At 38.6% G+C, this 19,801-nt stretch overlaps 2 protein-coding genes across 15 annotated transcripts in view; one reads left to right on the top strand and one right to left on the bottom strand.

Moving 5' to 3' along the window:
* GALK2 (galactokinase 2) overlaps positions 1 to 13,186 on the top strand; it is a 146,066-nt gene extending 132,880 nt beyond the window's left edge. For all 9 annotated transcript variants that reach the window (XM_070469301.1, XM_070469306.1, XM_070469304.1 and 6 more), the window contains 2 exons: positions 4,735 to 4,936; positions 12,626 to 13,186. In XM_070469301.1, coding sequence (XP_070325402.1) covers positions 4,735 to 4,936; positions 12,626 to 12,833 — 410 coding nt within the window. In that variant the 3' untranslated portion in view covers positions 12,834 to 13,186. The remainder of the gene's footprint in view (positions 1 to 4,734; positions 4,937 to 12,625) is intronic.
* A 24-nt stretch (positions 13,187 to 13,210) lies between these two features.
* FAM227B (family with sequence similarity 227 member B) overlaps positions 13,211 to 19,801 on the bottom strand; it is a 216,846-nt gene continuing 210,255 nt past the window's right edge. Inside the window, exons 12-13 of one of the 6 annotated variants that reach the window (XM_070469312.1) lie at positions 16,693 to 16,762; positions 13,211 to 13,300 (exon numbers count right to left, since the gene is read on the bottom strand). In XM_070469312.1, the coding sequence (XP_070325413.1) occupies positions 13,285 to 13,300; positions 16,693 to 16,762 (86 nt within the window). In that variant the 3' untranslated portion in view covers positions 13,211 to 13,284. Of the gene's footprint in view, positions 13,317 to 16,692; positions 16,763 to 19,094; positions 19,170 to 19,801 lie in introns of those variants that run through there. The other 5 variants (XM_070469313.1, XR_002310291.2, XR_011488294.1 and 2 more) reach the window with 5 other exon arrangements.

Below are 19,801 nucleotides of genomic sequence, written 5' to 3'. Positions count from 1 at the left end.
GCCTGTGTGGTGAGCTGGAGGCTCAGCAAGGAAGTCATCGGGAAAGGAGATTTTAGAACTAGCAAATAAATTATTCAAGTGAACTTACTGTACAATTATTACAGTTTAAATGTATATGGCTATGATCATTTAGATCTCAGAATCTCTGCCATGATTTCAGGATCAGGTTCAGTAATTACCAAATATTCACAGAGGAGAAAGTGATTGTGTCAGAATACACATGATATATCCTACTTTGAAGCCTCAGATTTCCCATGGATAGGATAGGACACTGGCAATGTTTCAGGAAAATGGCACCGGGTATTATATTCTTAAACTGTATTTGTGTTGGAAGTAGTCATATAGCAGTGAGCATTCATGCAGTAAGAAACAATTCCTTCATCCTTTAATATAATCGTTGCCCTCAAGGATTATAAGAGAGATGGAGCATCCATTTTATTTATTTTTTTTTTTTAATTTTTATTAGTTGGAGGCTAATTTCCATTTTAAAACTTAACTGGACAAGGAAAAAAGCTTTGTCCACAGAGTTTCAGATTTTCTTGGATTTTCTGGTATCTACACAACAGAGACCTGCTGAATTGCCAGCGTATAACAAGCCAGAACCCTGGATCCAGAGAGCGTTTGTGATTTCTGCATCAGTGCAGAACTGCTTTCCCTCCCGAAGGGTGGTCTGCAAATCTGTTGTAGCCTTTGGCAAGATGTTTATATCACAACTGAAAACAGATGCCCTTTCTGCCCTTTCCTTTGGTGTCCGAGTTACCGCTGTTGAGGGGGTATGAGCCATGGCAGTCTCTCACGCACCTTCAGAATGCCCAGCGAGAGCCTCGTTAGACATTCCTGTCCTGAAGCCTTGCTGTAAAACACTCGACAGAACAGAGTAGACACAGGGAGGTTCTAGTAATCTGCTCAGTACCTTCTGAATGTTGCTTATCACAAATCAGAACACCAGTCCTGAGGTTTAATATATAAAAAGCCCCCCACATCTCTCTAGATAGTTTCTACTTGAGAATATTTAATCCTAAAGGAAAAATATTTAATCTTAAAGAACTATGTAGTCCTAGAGGAAAACCAAAGTATTCTCTTGCTAATGGACTGTTTGTTGTTGTTGTTGGTATTGAATTTTATTACAGGATATGGCCCTAAAATGTATTTTATATATATATGACATTGACATTCCAGAGTATCAAAAATCACTGTAAATTCTTGATTAAAAGAGACTTATTAGACATAAGACTGAATATAATGTGTAGACTTTGCTTGGATCCTGCTGTAAATTGACTGAAATTGAAACAACTGGGAAAATTCAAATATGGACTGAATATAAGATGATGTTAAGGAATCATTGGTAATTTTGTTAGATGTGATAATGATACAGAGGTTATATAAGAAAATATCCTTATTTTATAGAGTTGCACACTGAAATATATAGGAAGGAAATGTCACATGTATAATTTAAAACAATAGCAAAATATTGAAGCAAATAGAGCAAAAAATTATTATTTGGTCTAGGTGATGGGCATATGGAACATGCTATTGTATTTCCTTTGTTGTCCTGTATATAATTTGAAGTTTAAAAAATTCTTTGCAAATTGTGACATAACAGAGCAATTTGTCAGCTAAATAGCACTATTTTACAATGTTAGTGGATGTTGCTTTATTGTGACTTTTGTGCTGCAGCCATAAACATCAGTGGACCTGGAAACTAGATGATTTTTTGGAAATGAGACATTACAGTAAAAATGAACCAATATTCTCTTCTTGTGTATGCCCTCCACCCTACCCCCATGCTCTTATTTTGCAACTTGGCCCATGATTAGGGAGGTGGAATAGTTCACAAATAAAACTGAAACATGGAATCCTGAAGCTAGAATTTTAAACATTTTATTTCAATGTCAACTTTTAAAAATATTTTAAAACTATAGTTACCAAAGTCATTTTCCTCCCTTTCAAAATGTGTATTCTATAATCTGGATTATATTCAGTTCAGTTCAGTTCAGTCGCTCAGTGGTGTCTGCCTCTTTGTAACCCCATGGACCACAACACACCAGGCCTCCCTGTCCATCACCAACTCCTGGAGTTTATTCAAACTCATGTCCATCGAGTCGGTGGTGCCATCGAACCATCTCATCCTCTGTTGTCCCCTTCTCCTCCTGCCCTCAATCTTTCCCAGCATCAAGGTCTTTTCAAATGAGTCAGCTCTTCGCATGAGGTGGCCAAAGTATTGGAGCTTCAGCTTCAACATCAGTCCTTTCAATGAACACCCAGGACTGATCTCCTTTAGGATGGACTGGTTGGACCTCCTTGCAGTCCCAGGGACTCTCAAGAGTCTTTCCAACACCACAGTTCAAAAGCATCAGTTCTTTGGCGCTCAGCTTTCTTTATATACATGGATTATATTAACATGTATAAAATTATTGGTACTGTCTAAGGTAGATGCATGCCTATCAATGGCCCATCTCTTCCTTTCTCTATTCAGGGATTTTGAAGGAGTTCTTGTTAAATCTGCTAGTGCTTTTTCTTCAGACAGCTTTGTCGCAGATGCTGTGTGCCAGTATTGGGTATTGTTAAGACTTTCTTACCTTAATATATTTTGATACCTAGACCCTAAAATAATATATTTTAATATATAACAATTCCCAGTAATATTTAATATTCCTGTTTCCATTGAACCTATTGATGGAAATAACAAATTCACACTGCAGTGTGCACTGAGTCACATGACCTGGCTACTGATGGAGCAAAGCATGTTGTTGTATTTTTATCCCCACCTACATTTAACTTGTAAGTTCATTTTTTGTCTTATTTTTCACCCTATGTAGTGTCAGTAGTTGTAGATTCAATACCAAGGGGAATCTGGCTGTTCCCTTTCCTCAAACTTCTACATTTTTAGTAATCTGTGAGTACTGGCACTGCACTTTTTTTTAATAATAACAATGTCTAAATGGAGGTATCTTGATTTTGAACTGGAATTAAATCATCCTTCTGAATGTTCAACAGTGAACACCCATTGTGCACTTGTCACGTAAGGCACTGGTGAAGGTTCTGTGGAGTACAAGGTTGCAGACTATCAAATGCATGGAACCAGAAGACCTGGTTTCTGTCTTCAGGAGTTGGCAAACTTTGGGGAGACAATTACTATGGAAAGTATATGATAAGTATATGAGTTATGAGGGTGGTACTGTGGAGGGAAAAAATGTAACCTAAAGCTTTAATATAATTTGTTGGTTCTTAAGTATGTTGTCATGCATTTGGTATTTTTTAATACAAAATTATAAAAGCACTACGGAAAAAGCAGTAATATTCTAGGGGAGAGGAACCTGGAGGCAGACCCTGGAAGATAGAATCATGTAGAAAAGGCTACCTTGAAAGTATGTTCAGTGTCCTTCAGTTGAGGGGACAGGGCCAGCTTCAGGTGGCTCTGCAAGGAGGGAGCCAGGGAGAGATCCTACAACTTCACTCTCTTCTGTCCCACCTCTCATTGATCTTCTCCCTTTTTCTAATCTAAAGGCAAGGGAGCCCATTGGTGTAGTCCATCCAAGTCAGCCTCCTAGGGCAGACAGCAGAGTAGATAAGGGCAGAGAGTAGAACAATTATCATCCTCTTCTCAAAATATAACAATATGAGGGGAATGTTTGGAGGGAGTTCTTCATAGAATCATAAAATGTTAGAGCTGAAATGATCCTGAGAAATAATTTTCAACTTCATTTTGAAGATGGGGAAATAAAGCTTTATAGAAATAGCAACTTGAGTACAGTGAGTTGTCACATGGCTGAGAAGATATGACAGACCTTTGGATTCTTAGCCCAGGCTCTTTCCAGCAGGACTGGCAGATTAGCCTCCATGTATTTTTCAAGTTTTTCCCAGAGGCACCACACTCACTCAGCCACTGTTCAGCATGGGTGAAGATGGTAAGAAGGTTTTGATTGCTATTCAAGGGAACATATGAATTCTATAAACACAGTCATCACAATAGGACATGTTTCTATAACTGAAGTAAGAGTCATTCCAGATTATCTGGAAGGCACAGAAATACGTCAAGAAGAAAATAAAGCCATCCACAATGTACCACAGAGATGATGACTGTTAACATTTTGGTGCTTTCTTATAATTTTTAAAAATTAAAATGTATAGTTTTATATTTTATGTTTTCACTTAATAATGAACAATTTCCCATAGAGTAATAGATGCTTTAGTAGCAATAGTGTAGCATAATATTTTTAATAGATGTAGCATAATTTTAAAAAAGCATAATTCTGTTGTTAGCAATGTGGATTCATTCTTAGTTTCTGCTGTGATAACTAATGCTACAAAATATACACATATATACAGGTGTTTTTTTACACACACACATATAGAAGTAATTGTGCTTATCTCTAAGAAACATTTTTATTAAAAGTTCTAGCATAAGCATTTTCAGGGCTTCTTTCTGGTGGATAAGAGTGGAAAGAATGTATAAGACATCATGACTTGTTCTGCTTTGCCACTTTCTAGATGTGTGACCTTAAAGTAAAATTAACTTGAAAAGAGAGTAATTTAGACTATAAGGCAATCTTTCAGAAAGACCTATTTAAAATCTAAGGTAATAATAATAAAGACAGAAATGGAAGTTCTCAATAACTGTATTTTTCTTTGCACTGAATTATCCAGTAACTCTTTTTTTCTTTTGAAAAAAAATTTTTTTTTTCTGGCCAGTAACTGTTTCTAACTCTGTCCACCATAATCTTCCTTCCTAAGTGCTCACCTTCAAACTCTACCAGCGGGCAAAGCACGTGTACAGTGAGGCTGCGAGAGTGCTCCAGTTTAAGAAGATATGTGAAGAAACACCTGACAACATGGTCCAGCTGCTGGGGGAGTTAATGAACCAGAGCCACATGAGCTGCCGGGACATGTACGAGTGTAGCTGCCCTGAGCTGGACCAGCTGGTGGACATCTGTCGGTGAGGCTGAAAGAGCAGTGTAGCGGGATGCTACCAGGGAAACTGTTTAATGGGGAAAAAAAGCGGGATACCACCAGGGAAACTGTTTAATGGAAGAAAGCAGCATTTTTGTAATCTTCTCAGTGAAGGAAGATCCTTCCCACTTTGTATCAGAGAGTTTGTCTGTGACATACAGCTAGACTTGTTCCCTCCTGAAAATCTGTAAGATAAAAGATTGTAGACTCAACTCCATGGCTTTATGAGGTTCCAGGTTTGGAGTCAGTCCTTCACAACATCATAAAAAAAGACTTTTCCATTTTTGGATGATGTTTCAGGGAGATTTTCTCAGACACAGACCCTGTTGTTAATTTCTCATGGTATTTTAAGCAATTGTTTCCACTACACTGCAGCTCTACCAGCATCTCCTGTTTGGTGTCCTAAGTTTAACAGTTTTATTCAAAAGAGGAGAGAGAAAGGAAAGAGGACCTCAAGCCTAATAGAAGTGTATCAGGGGAGAGGATGCCATAGGAATTACTCAGAGGCAGCATTTCCTGTTTTCCAGGTTTAGGTTAGACAATATGGGGAAAAGGATTGAAGAAAGCCCAGTTTATGAATGGACAGTTGAAACACAAATGTAAAGAGGGAAACTCTTTCATAAAGCTTGAGAACAGCGTCCTTATAATTGCTGGAGAATGGGGATAATAGAGTAGAATGGTTCCTTTACCCAGAAGGGAACTCACTGACCTTGGAGGACAGAAAGGGAAATTGGGAGAACTCTCAAATGGATTGATGTTCTTTCCATTGTGAGAAAATCATCATAAAGAACTGCCTGCAATTAGCAATGAAAATGTAATTAACCACTTGGCGCCTGCGGCTTGCCTCACTCATTGCCACACTCTCAGCATGAAAAGTTTAAACCAAGTAGCTCCAGTAAGATCGCAAATGGCATGTGTAACCCAACTTGTTGAGAGATTTGAACACAACCTTGCTGAAAATCACTCTGTCAGTGTTTCCTTACTATCTGCCAAAAAGGCTTTCAGAGCTTGTTTCGTTGTAAGTACTCTTTTCTGAAACTATCAAGGGCAGATATTGTTCAGTTCTGGAAATAACAGGAAGTGGAATGATTTCTGCATAAATTAGGCAAAAGCATCTTTGCTAAGAAGGTAGTAGGATAGTTTGAATTCCATCTGAAAAGCAGTGGAGGGGTATTTGCCAGCCTCCTGGAATTCTCAAATAGACTTTCTTGTTCTGGCATGGTCAACCAGCTCTTTATGCAGCATACATTCACATGGGTAAAGAGGGAAATGACAACTAAAAATAGAGTGGGACTGCTAAGTGTTATTAAAAAAATAGAAAAGCTGGAGAGTCCTAGGGGTGGGTGGGTAGTCTTTATATTGACTGGCTGAAGAAGGCCTCTCTGAAGAGATAGTTGGGCAAAGACCTGAAGGAAGTGAAGAAATGAGAACAGTGACTACCACATGTGAGGAACAGTACACATGGAGGGCGTATAGGAGGAGAGGGTAGAAGGTGATGAAGTAGGAGAGGTCATGGGAAGTCAAACCACTGAAGCTTGTTGGCCACTGGAAGGACTCTGAGTGGAAAAAGGTGGCAATGGAAGTGTGAATTGATTTTATGTCAGATGTGCCTTGAAGGAAGAGTCAAGAAGATTGCTATATGGGTGAAAGTGAGGAATCAAGATGACTTCTGGGTTTTTGACCAGAGAAAATTTCCTTGTTTCTGTGAAAAGCATATTTTGGGGGGCCAGGCTTCACATTTCTGGGTCAGAATGATCTTCTAGTTCCATAAGATACGAAAGCAAGAAGAGGCCTTAGAGATCCAAGAGAGTTCTAAGAGGGTAAGAGATTGGAACAAGGTAACATAATGAGTCAGTGGGAAAAGCCTAGCTCCCCATCCAGTGGTTTTCTTTTCTTTTTTTTTTTTTTGCCACACCTGTTTCTCTCTCCTTGGGTTATACTGAAAGTGAAAGTGTTAGTCAGTCAGTCACCTCTGACTCTTTGTGACCCCATGGACTGTAGCCCGGCCTCCAGGATCCTGTGTCCATGGGATTTTCCAGACAAGAATACTGGAGTGCATTATCATTCCCTTCTCCAGGGGATCTTCCTAACCCAGGGATTGAACCCGGGTCTCCCACATTGGAGGCAGATTCTCTACCATCTGAGCCACCAGGGAGGCTGAGATGTATTTGAATGAGGGACTTTATTTTAACCTGTTTTCCTTTATTAAAACTTTAATGATGCAGACTCTGGTTTTCTATAGGTTGCAGTATTTGAACATGGAGCAAAGCCATGCTGAGCAGGGGAGGGCAATGTGTGGAGAAGGGTGAAAACTGGGCTGGAATTTAGGAAGGATGCGTTCTAGCTCTGCCTTGTTTCATTCTGAGCTTTGTGACTTTGAACTGTCACCTTGCTTTATGATCTCCAATATGTTTTTCTGTTCTAGCAGTCTATAGATCTATATATATATATATTGAAAATGGGCTTCTAGTGGAAGATTTAGTGGCTGTGTTTTAAAAGGGTTCGGAAGAACATGCCTTTTGCTTTTTCATTTGTTTTTGGAAACTCCTTTTCTTAATGGCGGCTAAGTTGTCTCTGTCTAGACCATTTTCATCTGCTGTACTGATTTTCAGTTGGGTCTGGTTTAAGTAGCTCACTCCCTTTTTTATGGTTGTTTTGTTTGGAGTTGTTAAGTATCGAAATTACTTCTTATTCTATATGGACTGTTTGGACTGAATTTTCCATATTGAAAGATTATCTTTTGGCATGTTGGAAATATTGGCTAAAATAGTTTTCTGGCCTCTTAGCTTCTTAAATAATTAATTTTCTCTTTGCTGTCACTGTGGGCAGCAGGTGATATTCTCCAAATATGCCAGTTGAAAGGTCTTGAGTAGCAGAGCCACCTCAGAGGAGGATACTCTGGGAGAATTAAGTAGATGTAGTCATTAATGCCATGACTTCCTAAGTCAGCACATACTTTTCATAGGGCTATTTGTGTCCCACAGGAAACTGTAGTCTAAACTCCATTTTCAAAAGCTCTGGCACTTTCCTTTATGTGGATGTACGAGGGGAAAAGGGAGGAATGCAGAAGAATGCAAGATAGTGGTAAAACAGAATGGTTAAAACAGGAGAGAAAGGCAGTAGAAGAGTAGTAAATGGTAAATGAAAAAAATTCAAATTAAAATGGCAACATTCTTAAGCCCTGGTTCCTTCTGCAGCTTTACGACTATCTTAGTGGGCAAGCAAGTGTGGGATGTGCTGGGAAGGACCTGGCAAGGTATGGGCTGGTATGGGCCACTGGTACCATAAAGTCATCGTCTGGTAGAGTTCTGTTTTGTGTAAGAACCACCACCACCTCCATAATTCCCTGTCTCATTAAAAAAAGTTAACACCAACGGGCAAGTTGTGACTAAGACTGGGCAGCCTGAGAAGGTTGGTTGCCTTGTGGTGATCAGAAGAGGGAAGCTGAAGTTGAGCAGGAGCACTGCTAAAGACTCTCTTTAGATCACCTTCCCTGGTCCACTTGTGGCACTTAAAATTCTGTTTTTCTGAAGGCCTGCTTGGAAACTATTTGCTTGAAAAGACAACTGACTGATTGAGTGAATGAAGGATTTGATATGTAGAATACTTGGCACTATCTACAAATCTTAATGTGATCTGAGCTAGGTGGCTGTAGGTAGCTCGTCTATAGGACATCTTTATGACTCAAGTGGAGAGAAGTGGGGGAAAAAAGATCACAGATGCTTGAATTTGTTTCAGCTGAGCCTTTTACTGCTTTTCAAGAGAAGATCAGTTTAAAATCCAAAGAAAGGGCCAGAGAGGGAGAAGGAAATTATACTTATTCAGTTAGACGGTTTATTTTTCTAATTAAATTAGAAAACCTCAATTATATGAAATAATGAAGAAAACAGATGAAGCTTGCCCAATTATAAAATGATTCTTTTAATTGAACTAAGTGTAAATTTTAAGAAAATGGGATTTCTTGAGGAATATAAAACAATTTTGAAATAATATATGAGAAATAATATATATATATAATATATATATATAATTTATGAATAATATATGAGAAATAATATATAAGAAATAATTTTGAAATAATTTTGAAATAATATATGAGACAGCTCATTCTTTATTGGTTTCCCCGGTTATATAATACTCAAAAAATAGTTAATGCCTTTACTTCCATTTTGACACTTGTTGAAATTAGGACTCACTGAGGTGTTATTGCCTAAGCTACTAAGGAAGATAAATAACAAGTTTTAAAAGACCAACAAAGGTTACAGAAGTTCATTTGTGGGTTTCCTGAGAAGTCTTCCCACAACTTTCTTCCATGGCTGGCTGTGCAGCTTAGCTTCTTGCAGCCATTTTCCTAAGCAGGTGGGAGTAGGGAAGAATGAAGTGTAAATCCACCTGTGTGTGCTCTTTTCCTCATGATCTTATGGGCTAATCTGAACACTGTCAAGAAAAAGGAAGAGAGCCATTTACCTGCCTTAGGGGCTCAGTTCTCTTTGAGTTTCTGTCCTCCATTTATTGTCCCCCTGCTTCTACACTCCCCTCCCCCAATGTGTATGCCACTTGCAGGACAAACCAGCTGGTCTTCAGTGACCTTTGTGGCTTACATTTATAAAATGGTATGTGGTTATATTTTCTTATACTTTCTCATTTGAACACTGTTTGAAGTCTATGGTTTCTTGAATCAAAAGCAATCTGAAAGTGTTTCTAATAAAAATCATAGAAACTGTTCTAGAAGCTGTGTTTTCCCAAGATTCTACTCAGAAAATTATACTCTTAGAGCAGAAGCTAGAAGTCTTTCCAGAAAAAGAGTACATTACTGATGATATATATATATATATATAATACACATATAATTGTCTCAAGTTGTTTTATTTTATAATTGGGCAAGCATCATCATTTTCCCTTATTATTCTACTTTGTTTCACATAATTGAAGTTTTTAACATTAATTATTAGAAACTACCAAACGCCTGGAATTATGCTGGGCTGGAATTAGAGAGATAGATAATAACCTGTCCCTAAATTCAAGATTTTTCTGAAATAACTTAATATCTATTTATATATTGATATATGTCTTGAAATAAAATTGAATTAAAATACAAGGCACAATTCCTTGCTTTCCCTCTGCAATTTGTGGCAAAGTTGGGACTTACTGGATCTCTCCCCACCTCCTCCCTCAAGGCCACCTTAGTCAGTACTTTATGGTCAACTCAGTTCATTTAAAAGTAGAAAATTTTATTCAGGCTATACTTAGGTGTCTGGAAAGCTGGTTATAGGAGTACACTTTTCAGTGATAAAAGGGATCAAAGGGAACATTCCTTATAATCTGTATCTGCCCTAGTCTTTGTTTTGTAGATCACGCCTTATAAGGCTGAGGCTGCTTTTGTTGTTTTGACCAAACCTTCCATGTTAGTCCCAATCAACTGACCACAGTCATCAAAGTGATGTTTGGGATTTTAGGGGTTTTGTTTTCCTAGTATTTGTATTGCTTCTCTGATGTGCCATAGCTCAGGAGCTCTATTTTTAATGTCTCACTAGTTTCCCAGGAAAAAAATGCAATTGTGAAAAGGTCACTTAACACCCGTAGCTCACCTACTTTTTTCTTGATTTAAAGCTGGCTCTCTCACACAGTTTCTATGGCCACATTCCAGCAGGGCACATTGCAGGCAGGATCTCGCTGCCTTTGTGAGTGTGTATAGCTGGGCAGGCTGCTGATTAGCTGTTGGGGCAACACCTGGTTTGTGATCACAGTGCCACTGACTCAGGGGCAGAGGGCTGTTTATGATAGCACTTACTGTTCTCTACTGAGGAAATTTGAGCGCTGATGATTTCAGACCATGTGGTTGATGCAATCCAGTTCATTTTCATTTGTAGCAAGCAGGGTGGTGACAGAGCAGCTCTGGAGACTTAAAAGTGAATGATTTACCTAGAAAGACTTCTAGTGTCTGCCCTCTGGAAACTGGCAGGAGAGTCAGGAAATTAGGCCCCCTGGCACAATTCCTATGGGTTTTGCAGCCAGTTAGAAACACTTTCAGTTTGCTTTAGATTCAGTTTTGAGACCACAGTCTTCAAAAACTGTTCAAATGAGAAAGTGTAAGAAAATATGCCTAGAAGTTCACTGAAGACCATAAAAGTCTTGGTTTACTTGAGTCCAGAAAAATGGCATAGTTTGGGTCTTAGAAAATCAAATAGGAGGGCATACTGTTCTCTAAACCATACCATGCTGGCTTTGATGCTTAGATTTTAGTGTCTTTCAGAGATACTTCAGTGACACCTCTGTTTTTCTCAGCATATTTCACAAGAAGAGAGAGTTTCATATGGCTGTGTGACCACTTTTTTTTTTATTCCACCAAATTGCAAACTAGCCCCTTGCCAGCCTAGGGACTCAAGATAATACTAGAATCTCAGGGTAAGTGAAACTTTTCAGTTTAGCCTCCATTTACCTACTGGGCCATAAATTGAATGTTTGAGGGGCAGGAGGAGATGAATAATCTATTTGCTTGCAAGCATTTTTGTTTTCTTCTCTAGACATCTACTTTCATAAGAAAAACATTTTAATGAATATAACAGATGATGAAAAGAAATCAGCTGAGAAAATCATTGAGGGGGAAATGAATTACTGATGTGCAATAATTCTCATGTCCTAGAATAGGGGTAATATTCTATTGATATTTTCCAGGAAATAAAGTAGCTCATTTAGATGGAAAAAAGGGACAGAATTATGCTAAATTAATTATGAAATTCTTAATCTGCTATGAATTTGGAGTAAATTTTATTAGGATGAATTTGGAAGCACATGTGAACTGTTCTTGTCAGGATAAATTGCATCTTTTAAAGATGAGTGATCTTTGTACTTGTGTAGGGCCTTTCACTTTAGCATAAATCTTAGGTTTGAAACTGCCTGGTTGATGGTGACTAAAATTACATCTTGCTGCATGGAGGCTTATATAGTCATTTCCATCTCAACCACACATTTTGTCAGATGAGAAATTCTGAGTCCAGTCATCAGAACCAGCTCCTGAAGGCACAGGGAAAATGGGGATGAACCTGGTGAACCACTACCCTCTTGTGGAAAGGTCTGCATAATTTCCCTTTAGAGATTAGCAGGTAAACTAACTTAGAGTTTAGTAGCATTCTTTGTTGATAAATTCATTTAGAACAAATCTGTTCTAGGTGACTGAATGCACCTTAAATAGCCACCAGAGGAAGCTCTCGCTTGTATGTATAAGACTTGCACTTTAAATTTTGATTTGCCCTCTTATGGAGCAACCTTCTGATTCATACTGTTGATTATATGTACTACCTGTTTTCTTTTTACTCCTTCTTCTTGATCACCTGAAGACTTGTTCTATAACTCTTCAAATGCTGGCTTTATGGAATCAAGACTACAGGGGTTATTGTTAGCCCTCATGAAACAGGAGTACTACTGACTTTTACTAAAGAGCCAAAACTTGGGGCTAGTTTCAGATACAATTAAATTTCAAATCACCTTCTGACAATAGTACAAATTTTGTAATGTCCTAAAATATTTGACAACACTGAAAAAAAAAAACCCACAAAAACCCACAAAACAAAGCATACCACATAATCTCGCCTTAGTTCTTAGAGTGTTCTGAAGCACCAGGAAAATCAACTCTCATTTTCATTTGCAAGTTCTAATTTTTTTCTCATTGTTTTAGGAAATTTGGGGCTCAAGGATCACGACTTACTGGAGCAGGATGGGGAGGCTGCACAGTTTCAATAGTACCTGCTGACAAGCTGTCCAGCTTCCTGGCAAATGTGCACGAAGCCTATTACCAGAGGAGCAACCGAAGCTTAGCGCCGGAGAAGGAGAGTTTGTTTGCTACCAAACCTGGAGGTGGAGCTTTGGTTTTCCTTGAGGCCTAAACAATGTAAAAAATCTCCAAGAAACGGTTTAGAGCATTTAGGGACTGGCAGGACTTCTTATGCCACAGTAAATTAATCCTCCTTCTGTTTTGTATTATTAAGAAATGGTTGCTATTATCAAGATATATTTCCAAAGAAATGGTTGAAAGCTCCCTATGCTTCAAAAAGATGATTTTTCCACCTGAAATATGTTTTCTACCAATAAGGGTGAAAATTATGCTTGGATAGAGATCTCTTAAGATAATTTACTTAGATTTATTGATTTCAAGATTTTTAAAGACACATGGTTAAAAGACCATCAGTACTGTTACCTCATGAATTGTACCTGAATTAAACATACATTCTTAAATACAGTTTACTTCTGATTTCTCCTGGCTTTCTTCTTCCTCAGGGTTGTAGTCTTCTGTTGATGATGATGATGATGACAGTGATGCCAGAAATTCTCTCTCAGTTAGAGCTTCAAAACGCTATTAAAATAATACACTATTAAGGATTCACAGATTTTTCTGGATATTGTATACTTGAAAGTGAGATTCTCCCAGTTATCAACTGGAGGGGGATCACTTAAATTTTTTCAAAAACTGGATTCAGGAAGAAAATCCCAGGCTGATTTAATTTTTTTAACCATTTGATATCATATAAACAATTACTTTCAATTCTTTTGGCCTGAGCTTTCTCTATCATAGTAGAGAAACTTTAGATTAAAAAAAAAAACAACTTCAAGTTTTTATCTCTGTGCACATGGAAATAGAGAATCATCCAAATATTAATTCAGATAACTCAATTTATTCACGGAATTTACTTTATTCCCACTCTATCCTACCTTTTTTTAAATGCCTCTCTAGTCCAGGATGCAGGTTTACTATTCTAGGAAAATCCATCTGTGCCTTGCATCCTTCACTGTATGTCTAGCAAGGCTTGTTTGTATATGTGAACCAATGTAGGGCAGGTGTGAGGCATGCAGGTGAGGCATGAAAAAGCTGAGAGTGGGTTCTGGGATTGGGTAGGGTTGTCGGTAGATGCCTGTTTATCAAAATGGGCAGAAAGTTTGGCCTCATGGTTATGGTTAATGAGTGGCTATCCCCCAGATAGACTACAGGAAGGCCTCCCTGAATTATATCACAATTTAGACCAAAAAGCATTTCGTTGGCATAGTCAGATAATTGAGGGACAGTAGTTATCTGGCATAAATTATCCAGAAGTTTATCATAATTTTCTGTTATCCTCAGCTTGGCTTTGCTCAAATATTGCGCATCTTCTTGAATCTCAGTTTCAGAGAGGCTGAGACAAAATTGGTTGTAACATTTCTCAAATAACAGCAGTCATATACAAGCACTAGGAAATCCATTATTCTATTCTAAAATAAATTTTGGTACATTTTTATTCTTAGCAGAAAGGTAAACACTTGATAAAACTTAAGTCAAATTTGCTTGCATTTTAAAAATTGATTTAAAAATTATAATCCTTTAATAATTATCCATTTTTAACAGAAGATCTGTGGTTGATTGATATATAATTCTTTGAAGATACCTGAATTATTGTAAAAATGCACTTGCTTTTGCTTTGCTATTCTATTTAAATTTTTCACATGAGAAACCTTTTTTACAAAATAGGTAAGAAAACATTTCTTGTGCACACTCTGCTTTGGAGGACATAGCCATTCTAAGTTTGAATCTACTCCCGTAGTTATCTTGATGTCTGGCTTGAAGAAAACTATTTTTCCAATGAAACCATAACCTGGTGTTATTCTAGAAATTATGAAAGATATTGAATTCATTTGTGGAAAGGGGAGGGCTCAAGAAAGTGAAGTCCCTCAGTCATGTCCAACTTTTTGGGTCTGTGTGGACTGTAGCCCGCCAGGCTCCTCTGTCCATGGGGATTCTCCAGGCAAGAATACTGGAGTGGGTTGCCATTTCCTTCTCCAGGGGATCTTCCCAACCCAGGGATCGAACCTGGGTCTTGGCAGACTCTTTACCCTCTGAGCCACCAGGGAAGCCCAAGGGAAGGGAAGCCAGGAGGGAAGGATGAATAGAATTTGAAAGCTGGGGAATAGGCAATGCAGATGACCAAAGTATATGGTTATGGATAAGCACTGTATGTTCAGAAGACTTGGTGGGAGTGAAGGGTTTGCCTTGGGATGGATGTAGTGGAGAATAATATTGGTGATATTGGTTGGAACCAGATTTTGAAGAGCTCTGTGTTCAGCAGATAGAGCAGGTGTTGCAAACCAGCAGCCCACAGGCTGTGTCTGATCTACAGATTTATATAGTTTGACCTCCAGGGTATTTAAAAACTCGAGTCCTAAACAGGAATTTTACAGAAGAATCTGGCCCACTCCAGTATTCGTGCCTGGAGAATCCTGTGGACAGAGGAGCCTTGTGGGCCGCTGTCCATGGGGTCACACAGAGTCGGACATGACTGAAGCGACTTAGCATGAATGCATGCGTTGGAGAAGGAAATGACAACCCATTCCACTGTTCTTGCCTGGAGAATCCCAGGGACAGAGGAGCCTGGTGGGCTGCCATCTATGGGGTCTCACAGAGTCAGAAAGACTGAAGTGACATAGCAGCAGCAGCAGCTGGATTGCAAATGGTAAAAGATCTGATAGCACTTTGGTCTCCATTCCTGCAGTCACAGTGACCTAGACATGAGGAAGTAGTGGCTATGTTTAGCTGAGGCACAGACTCTCCAGTGTGCTATGCTTTCCACAGCTCATATAGTTTCCATAATACTCAAGCCATTTACTGTTCACCAGCTGAGGTCATTTGCTCTTTACCAGCTTACTTCCATAATTTTCTTATACTAAATAAATATTTCTCTGTACCTGTGTCTCTAGCAGTAGTAAAGAGAGATCATGAGATAATGGGAGGAATAATTTTTTGTCTGTGGAAGAATTGTTCTATTTGTTTAATATTTAACACCCCAACAGTGCAGGAGATTCAAGAGACTCAGGTTGGATTCCTAGGTCAGGAAGAGCCTCTAGAGGAGGGCAGGGCAATCCACTCCAGTATTCTTGCCTGGACACTCCCATGAACAGAGGAGCCTGGAGGGCTACAGTCCATAGGATTGCAAAGAGTTAGACACGACTGAAGCAACTTAGCATGCACGTACTCCTTTGTTACCTTCTGGTTCATAGGACTTTGGGTAGATTCTTTGATCTGTTTTTGACATGACAGCAATAGCCAATGAGGATTGCTCTAGATTGTTGCATGGAAGCCTGGCACGCTGAAAATGAAAAGCTCTCTCTTACTCTTGACCTCAGAATGTCCAGCCATCAGATTTATTGTACACTATTCTCTACCTGTTCTTTCTTGTTGGAAGGGAAGAAGGACCTTTAGGTTTAACAGGATTGCCTGTAAGTTAAGGAGGAGGAGAAGGGAAGGGAACAAAGAAAACTCCTTCCTTTTCTTTCCTTCTTATATTTGAGTCCTATTTAAAGCCTTATCATTTCTTATGTTCCTGTTAATTGAAGGCAAGGGTCATTCATCTAACATAGGAATCCAATATATTTTTGTTGAATTATTACTGGGAAATAAAATATGATTTCAAACACCAATAATTTTCTATTAGTTGAAATTCTGACTGCATTTGGAGGTTTTCGGTTGTATAAAATGCTTCTGGTCAGAAGTGAAGATGGGGATAAGTGAGCATGAACTTGTCACAAATCATGAGACAGAGATTATACTAAATGTACACGTGGATGATTAAATAACAAGAATGTACTCTATCCTGCTACTGTAACCTGGATGTGAAAATGATATATTGCTTATTAAGTATTTTCCAGTCTTCGTAAGAGAAGCTAAAGAGAGAATTCTCAATTATTTTCAGAAAAAAAAAAAAAACACAAAAAACAACTTACCAGTTGATGGAGGAAATTCTCAAAATCATTCTTAACTTCATAGGGTTTCTTGGTAGCCTTTGCTTGGAGTCTAATCATGAAAACAAGGCAACTGGTAACCAAACGAATTGTTTTTATACTGACACCAACTAAGAGCCAACATTTACAGGGTTTATAATATGTTAGCATCTACCACTTTGCATATATTAATTCAATTACTCTGATAATAATCCTAGGAAGTAAGTTCTACTATTATCCTGTATTATAGATGAGGAAAGAGTCTTAAATAGGTTAAGTGACCTGTCCACAGTCCTTTAGCTAGCAAGTAATAGAGGATTTGTACCCGAGCAGTGAGACTAGAGCCCTCTATTGTAATCACTGTGTGACACTGCATCCCAGCAGTGAAACACCCTCTTCAGTGAGAGGGTTCGCACAGTATTCCCTTAACTGACTCCACTGGAGACTGTAGGATGAGTCGAGTAAGAGGACTGGGCTGGGAAAGATCTTGGCGGGGGAGACAGAGATGAAGAAGAACGGAGGGTGAGAGTGCTTACTAAACTGTAAGCTCACTGAGGCTGGGGATCCAGGAATCTATATCATGATTTCGGCCACCAACTACTCCATTCAAGAAATATTTATGAAGGAGCTAAATAACTGAATTGAAGAGGCAGCAGGAACCTTTCCAGAGATTACGGATGAAGACAGGAGCAGAGGCAGGCCAAGCAAGTAAGGATAGGAACTTGGGAAAAGGGAACGACGTTAGGAAGAAAAACATAGGTGAGAGAAAGAAAAATGAAAAGGGAAGAAGGCTATTAGTTTCAGTGGCATTTTTCAAGGGAAACATTTAAAAATTATACCGTGAAATCTGTAGGAAGTAAAATTTTCTAAAAATTCCAAACACTTCGCTTAAGCATGAAGTTTGGATTAGCCCACCCCTTACAAGGCCTGCTCTAGGTTTCTTTGGCATTTAGTCGAGGGTTCCCCGAGAGCATGCAGTAAGGCTACTTCTTAGAGGTCTCTTGCATTAGTGTTCTCTGACTGACAGATAATGCTCCCTCACTCATTCTCTCCTTTATCTCTGCCAATTTTATCTCCTCAGCCTGGGTTTTCTCATTTATTACCCTCGTGGGCTCTCCTTCCCTGCTTTTCTCAGTCTGGCTCTTATGGTTGTTTTGGGTCTCTTCTTCGTAGCACTATTTAAATACACTCCAAAATATCCCTGGTGCCCTTTTTTCAGTAATATTCTCTTAGAGTCTTCTTGACTGCAAATCATTCTGAGACTGGTTCATCTCACTTTGTTAAAAATCAATCCATCTTCAACCCACTTTTAACTTAGAGTTCCCCTTTTCTTATTTTTAAATAACAGCTTTGATGATATATCTCATACCCTAAAATCTATCCTTTTAAAGTATACAATTCAGTGGGTTTTAGTATATTTGCAAAGTTTTGCAGCCATCACCACTACCTCATCTCCCATCTTTGTCTTTCTTTTCCATGAGTATCTTTTTTTGAAGACTACAGATAGAAACTTGAACACTCTGCCTGTAAATTTAACAGGCTCGCTGGAGTTAGATATTCATCTGAGTATTTCCCCCTTCACATTCTCCAGCAGTGTGCCATTGCATAACACATATTTGGGTGCTTCTTGTGAGTTGCTCTGAAAATTAGTCTATATTCTTCTGCATACCCTGAATGGTGAGAAATCCTATCGTCTATAGATCTGATTTTTGAGAACCTGGGAATAAGATCTTATAATTTGTGTGTTGTGAAGGTGAAAGCTGGGTGATAAAATTTTTGGTGAAAAGTGAACTAAGCTTTTAAAATAATGAGCTGAGTTTTCTCATGTGATTGGGAGACTGGGTTTACAAGTTGCAAAATAGCAGTCAGAAGTATGGCAGTATGACTGGAAGAAAATTGTGGTTTATTTGAAGTGCTGTACTCATTGGACATTTATCTTTGCTTATGTGGATATACTGGAAGAAGAAGTGGGTTAGTCCCAACACCCTCATTTATGAAGTAAACACACGTGCCCAACTTTCTTTGTTTCAGGGGGTACAATGCTTGTATGTACTGGGGAAACAGCAGGGGTAGAAGAGGGACAAAGAACTAGCCTGAGACCAACTAAACAGGTTGTTTTTCTATAGTTCAGATTTGTAGGGCAAGGCTTGGTTATGGCCCTCAGCTTAAGTCCTATGCCTGGTGGAATAAAAGGAGATGATGATGATGTTTAGCAATTAATTAAATTAGCAGAGTAAGTGATTATATGGATAAAATAGTGCTAATCCAGATGAACTATTGAGTAGAAAACTTCAGCAGATATTCCAGTTAATGAATTGTTACATATTAAACCCATTGTGGTGTACATAACACATTTATTCAATTAAAATGTTTTTTAAGCACTACAAGTTGAATAAGAAACAAACCTATGAAATTCCTTGTCAACTTTTTCCTGTCGCTGTCTTAGGAGTTTTATTTCTTCATTAATTGCGTGGTTTTCTCTATAAAATCAAAGTTTCGAGTTAAATTTTTAAAATAATGCAGGCAATTCTCATTGAGAAAGAATAAATCAACAATTTGCTGCCTTCCACATGAGTAAAAGTTCCTTACGAAACTTTTCAGCATCCCCTCCCAATGCATGACTTTTGGTATGAGGAGTTTCCCATCACATCTCCCCTTATAAACATGCACCAAAGGCATCATCCATATCACCTAAGCATGGTCTGCACTCCACCTTGCTGCTCCCACATAGACTGTCTTACAAGGTACCCGTCCTTGTTCTTCCTACTGAAAATAGGAAGCCTAAGGGTTCTGTATGTGTGTCTATGTGTGTACATGCACATGTGTGTGTCAGTGGGAGAGGAATGGAGCCCCAGGGGAAGTACCAGCTCAGACTTCTGTCCTGCCTGCTGGATGGAATAAGACTTGACTGACTACTCTTGGGTTTACCTCTCTTTGATGTGTTTCCTGAACAGCATCTGGTACAGAAAGGGTAGGATGCTCATCCTTTCTCCCCTTTAAGAGCAATAAGACAGCTAGGCAGTGACCTTGACATCATAGGCAGAAGAACTGGACCCTGCCAATTTGTTCTCATAAAAACTGATGGACATCCTTATTAAGCTATTTCATGCTT

Source organism: Odocoileus virginianus, chromosome 6 (genome assembly GCF_023699985.2).
Source record: "Odocoileus virginianus isolate 20LAN1187 ecotype Illinois chromosome 6, Ovbor_1.2, whole genome shotgun sequence".
Taxonomy (NCBI): domain Eukaryota; kingdom Metazoa; phylum Chordata; class Mammalia; order Artiodactyla; family Cervidae; genus Odocoileus; species Odocoileus virginianus.
This window is presented reverse-complemented; position numbering and strand designations above follow the sequence as displayed.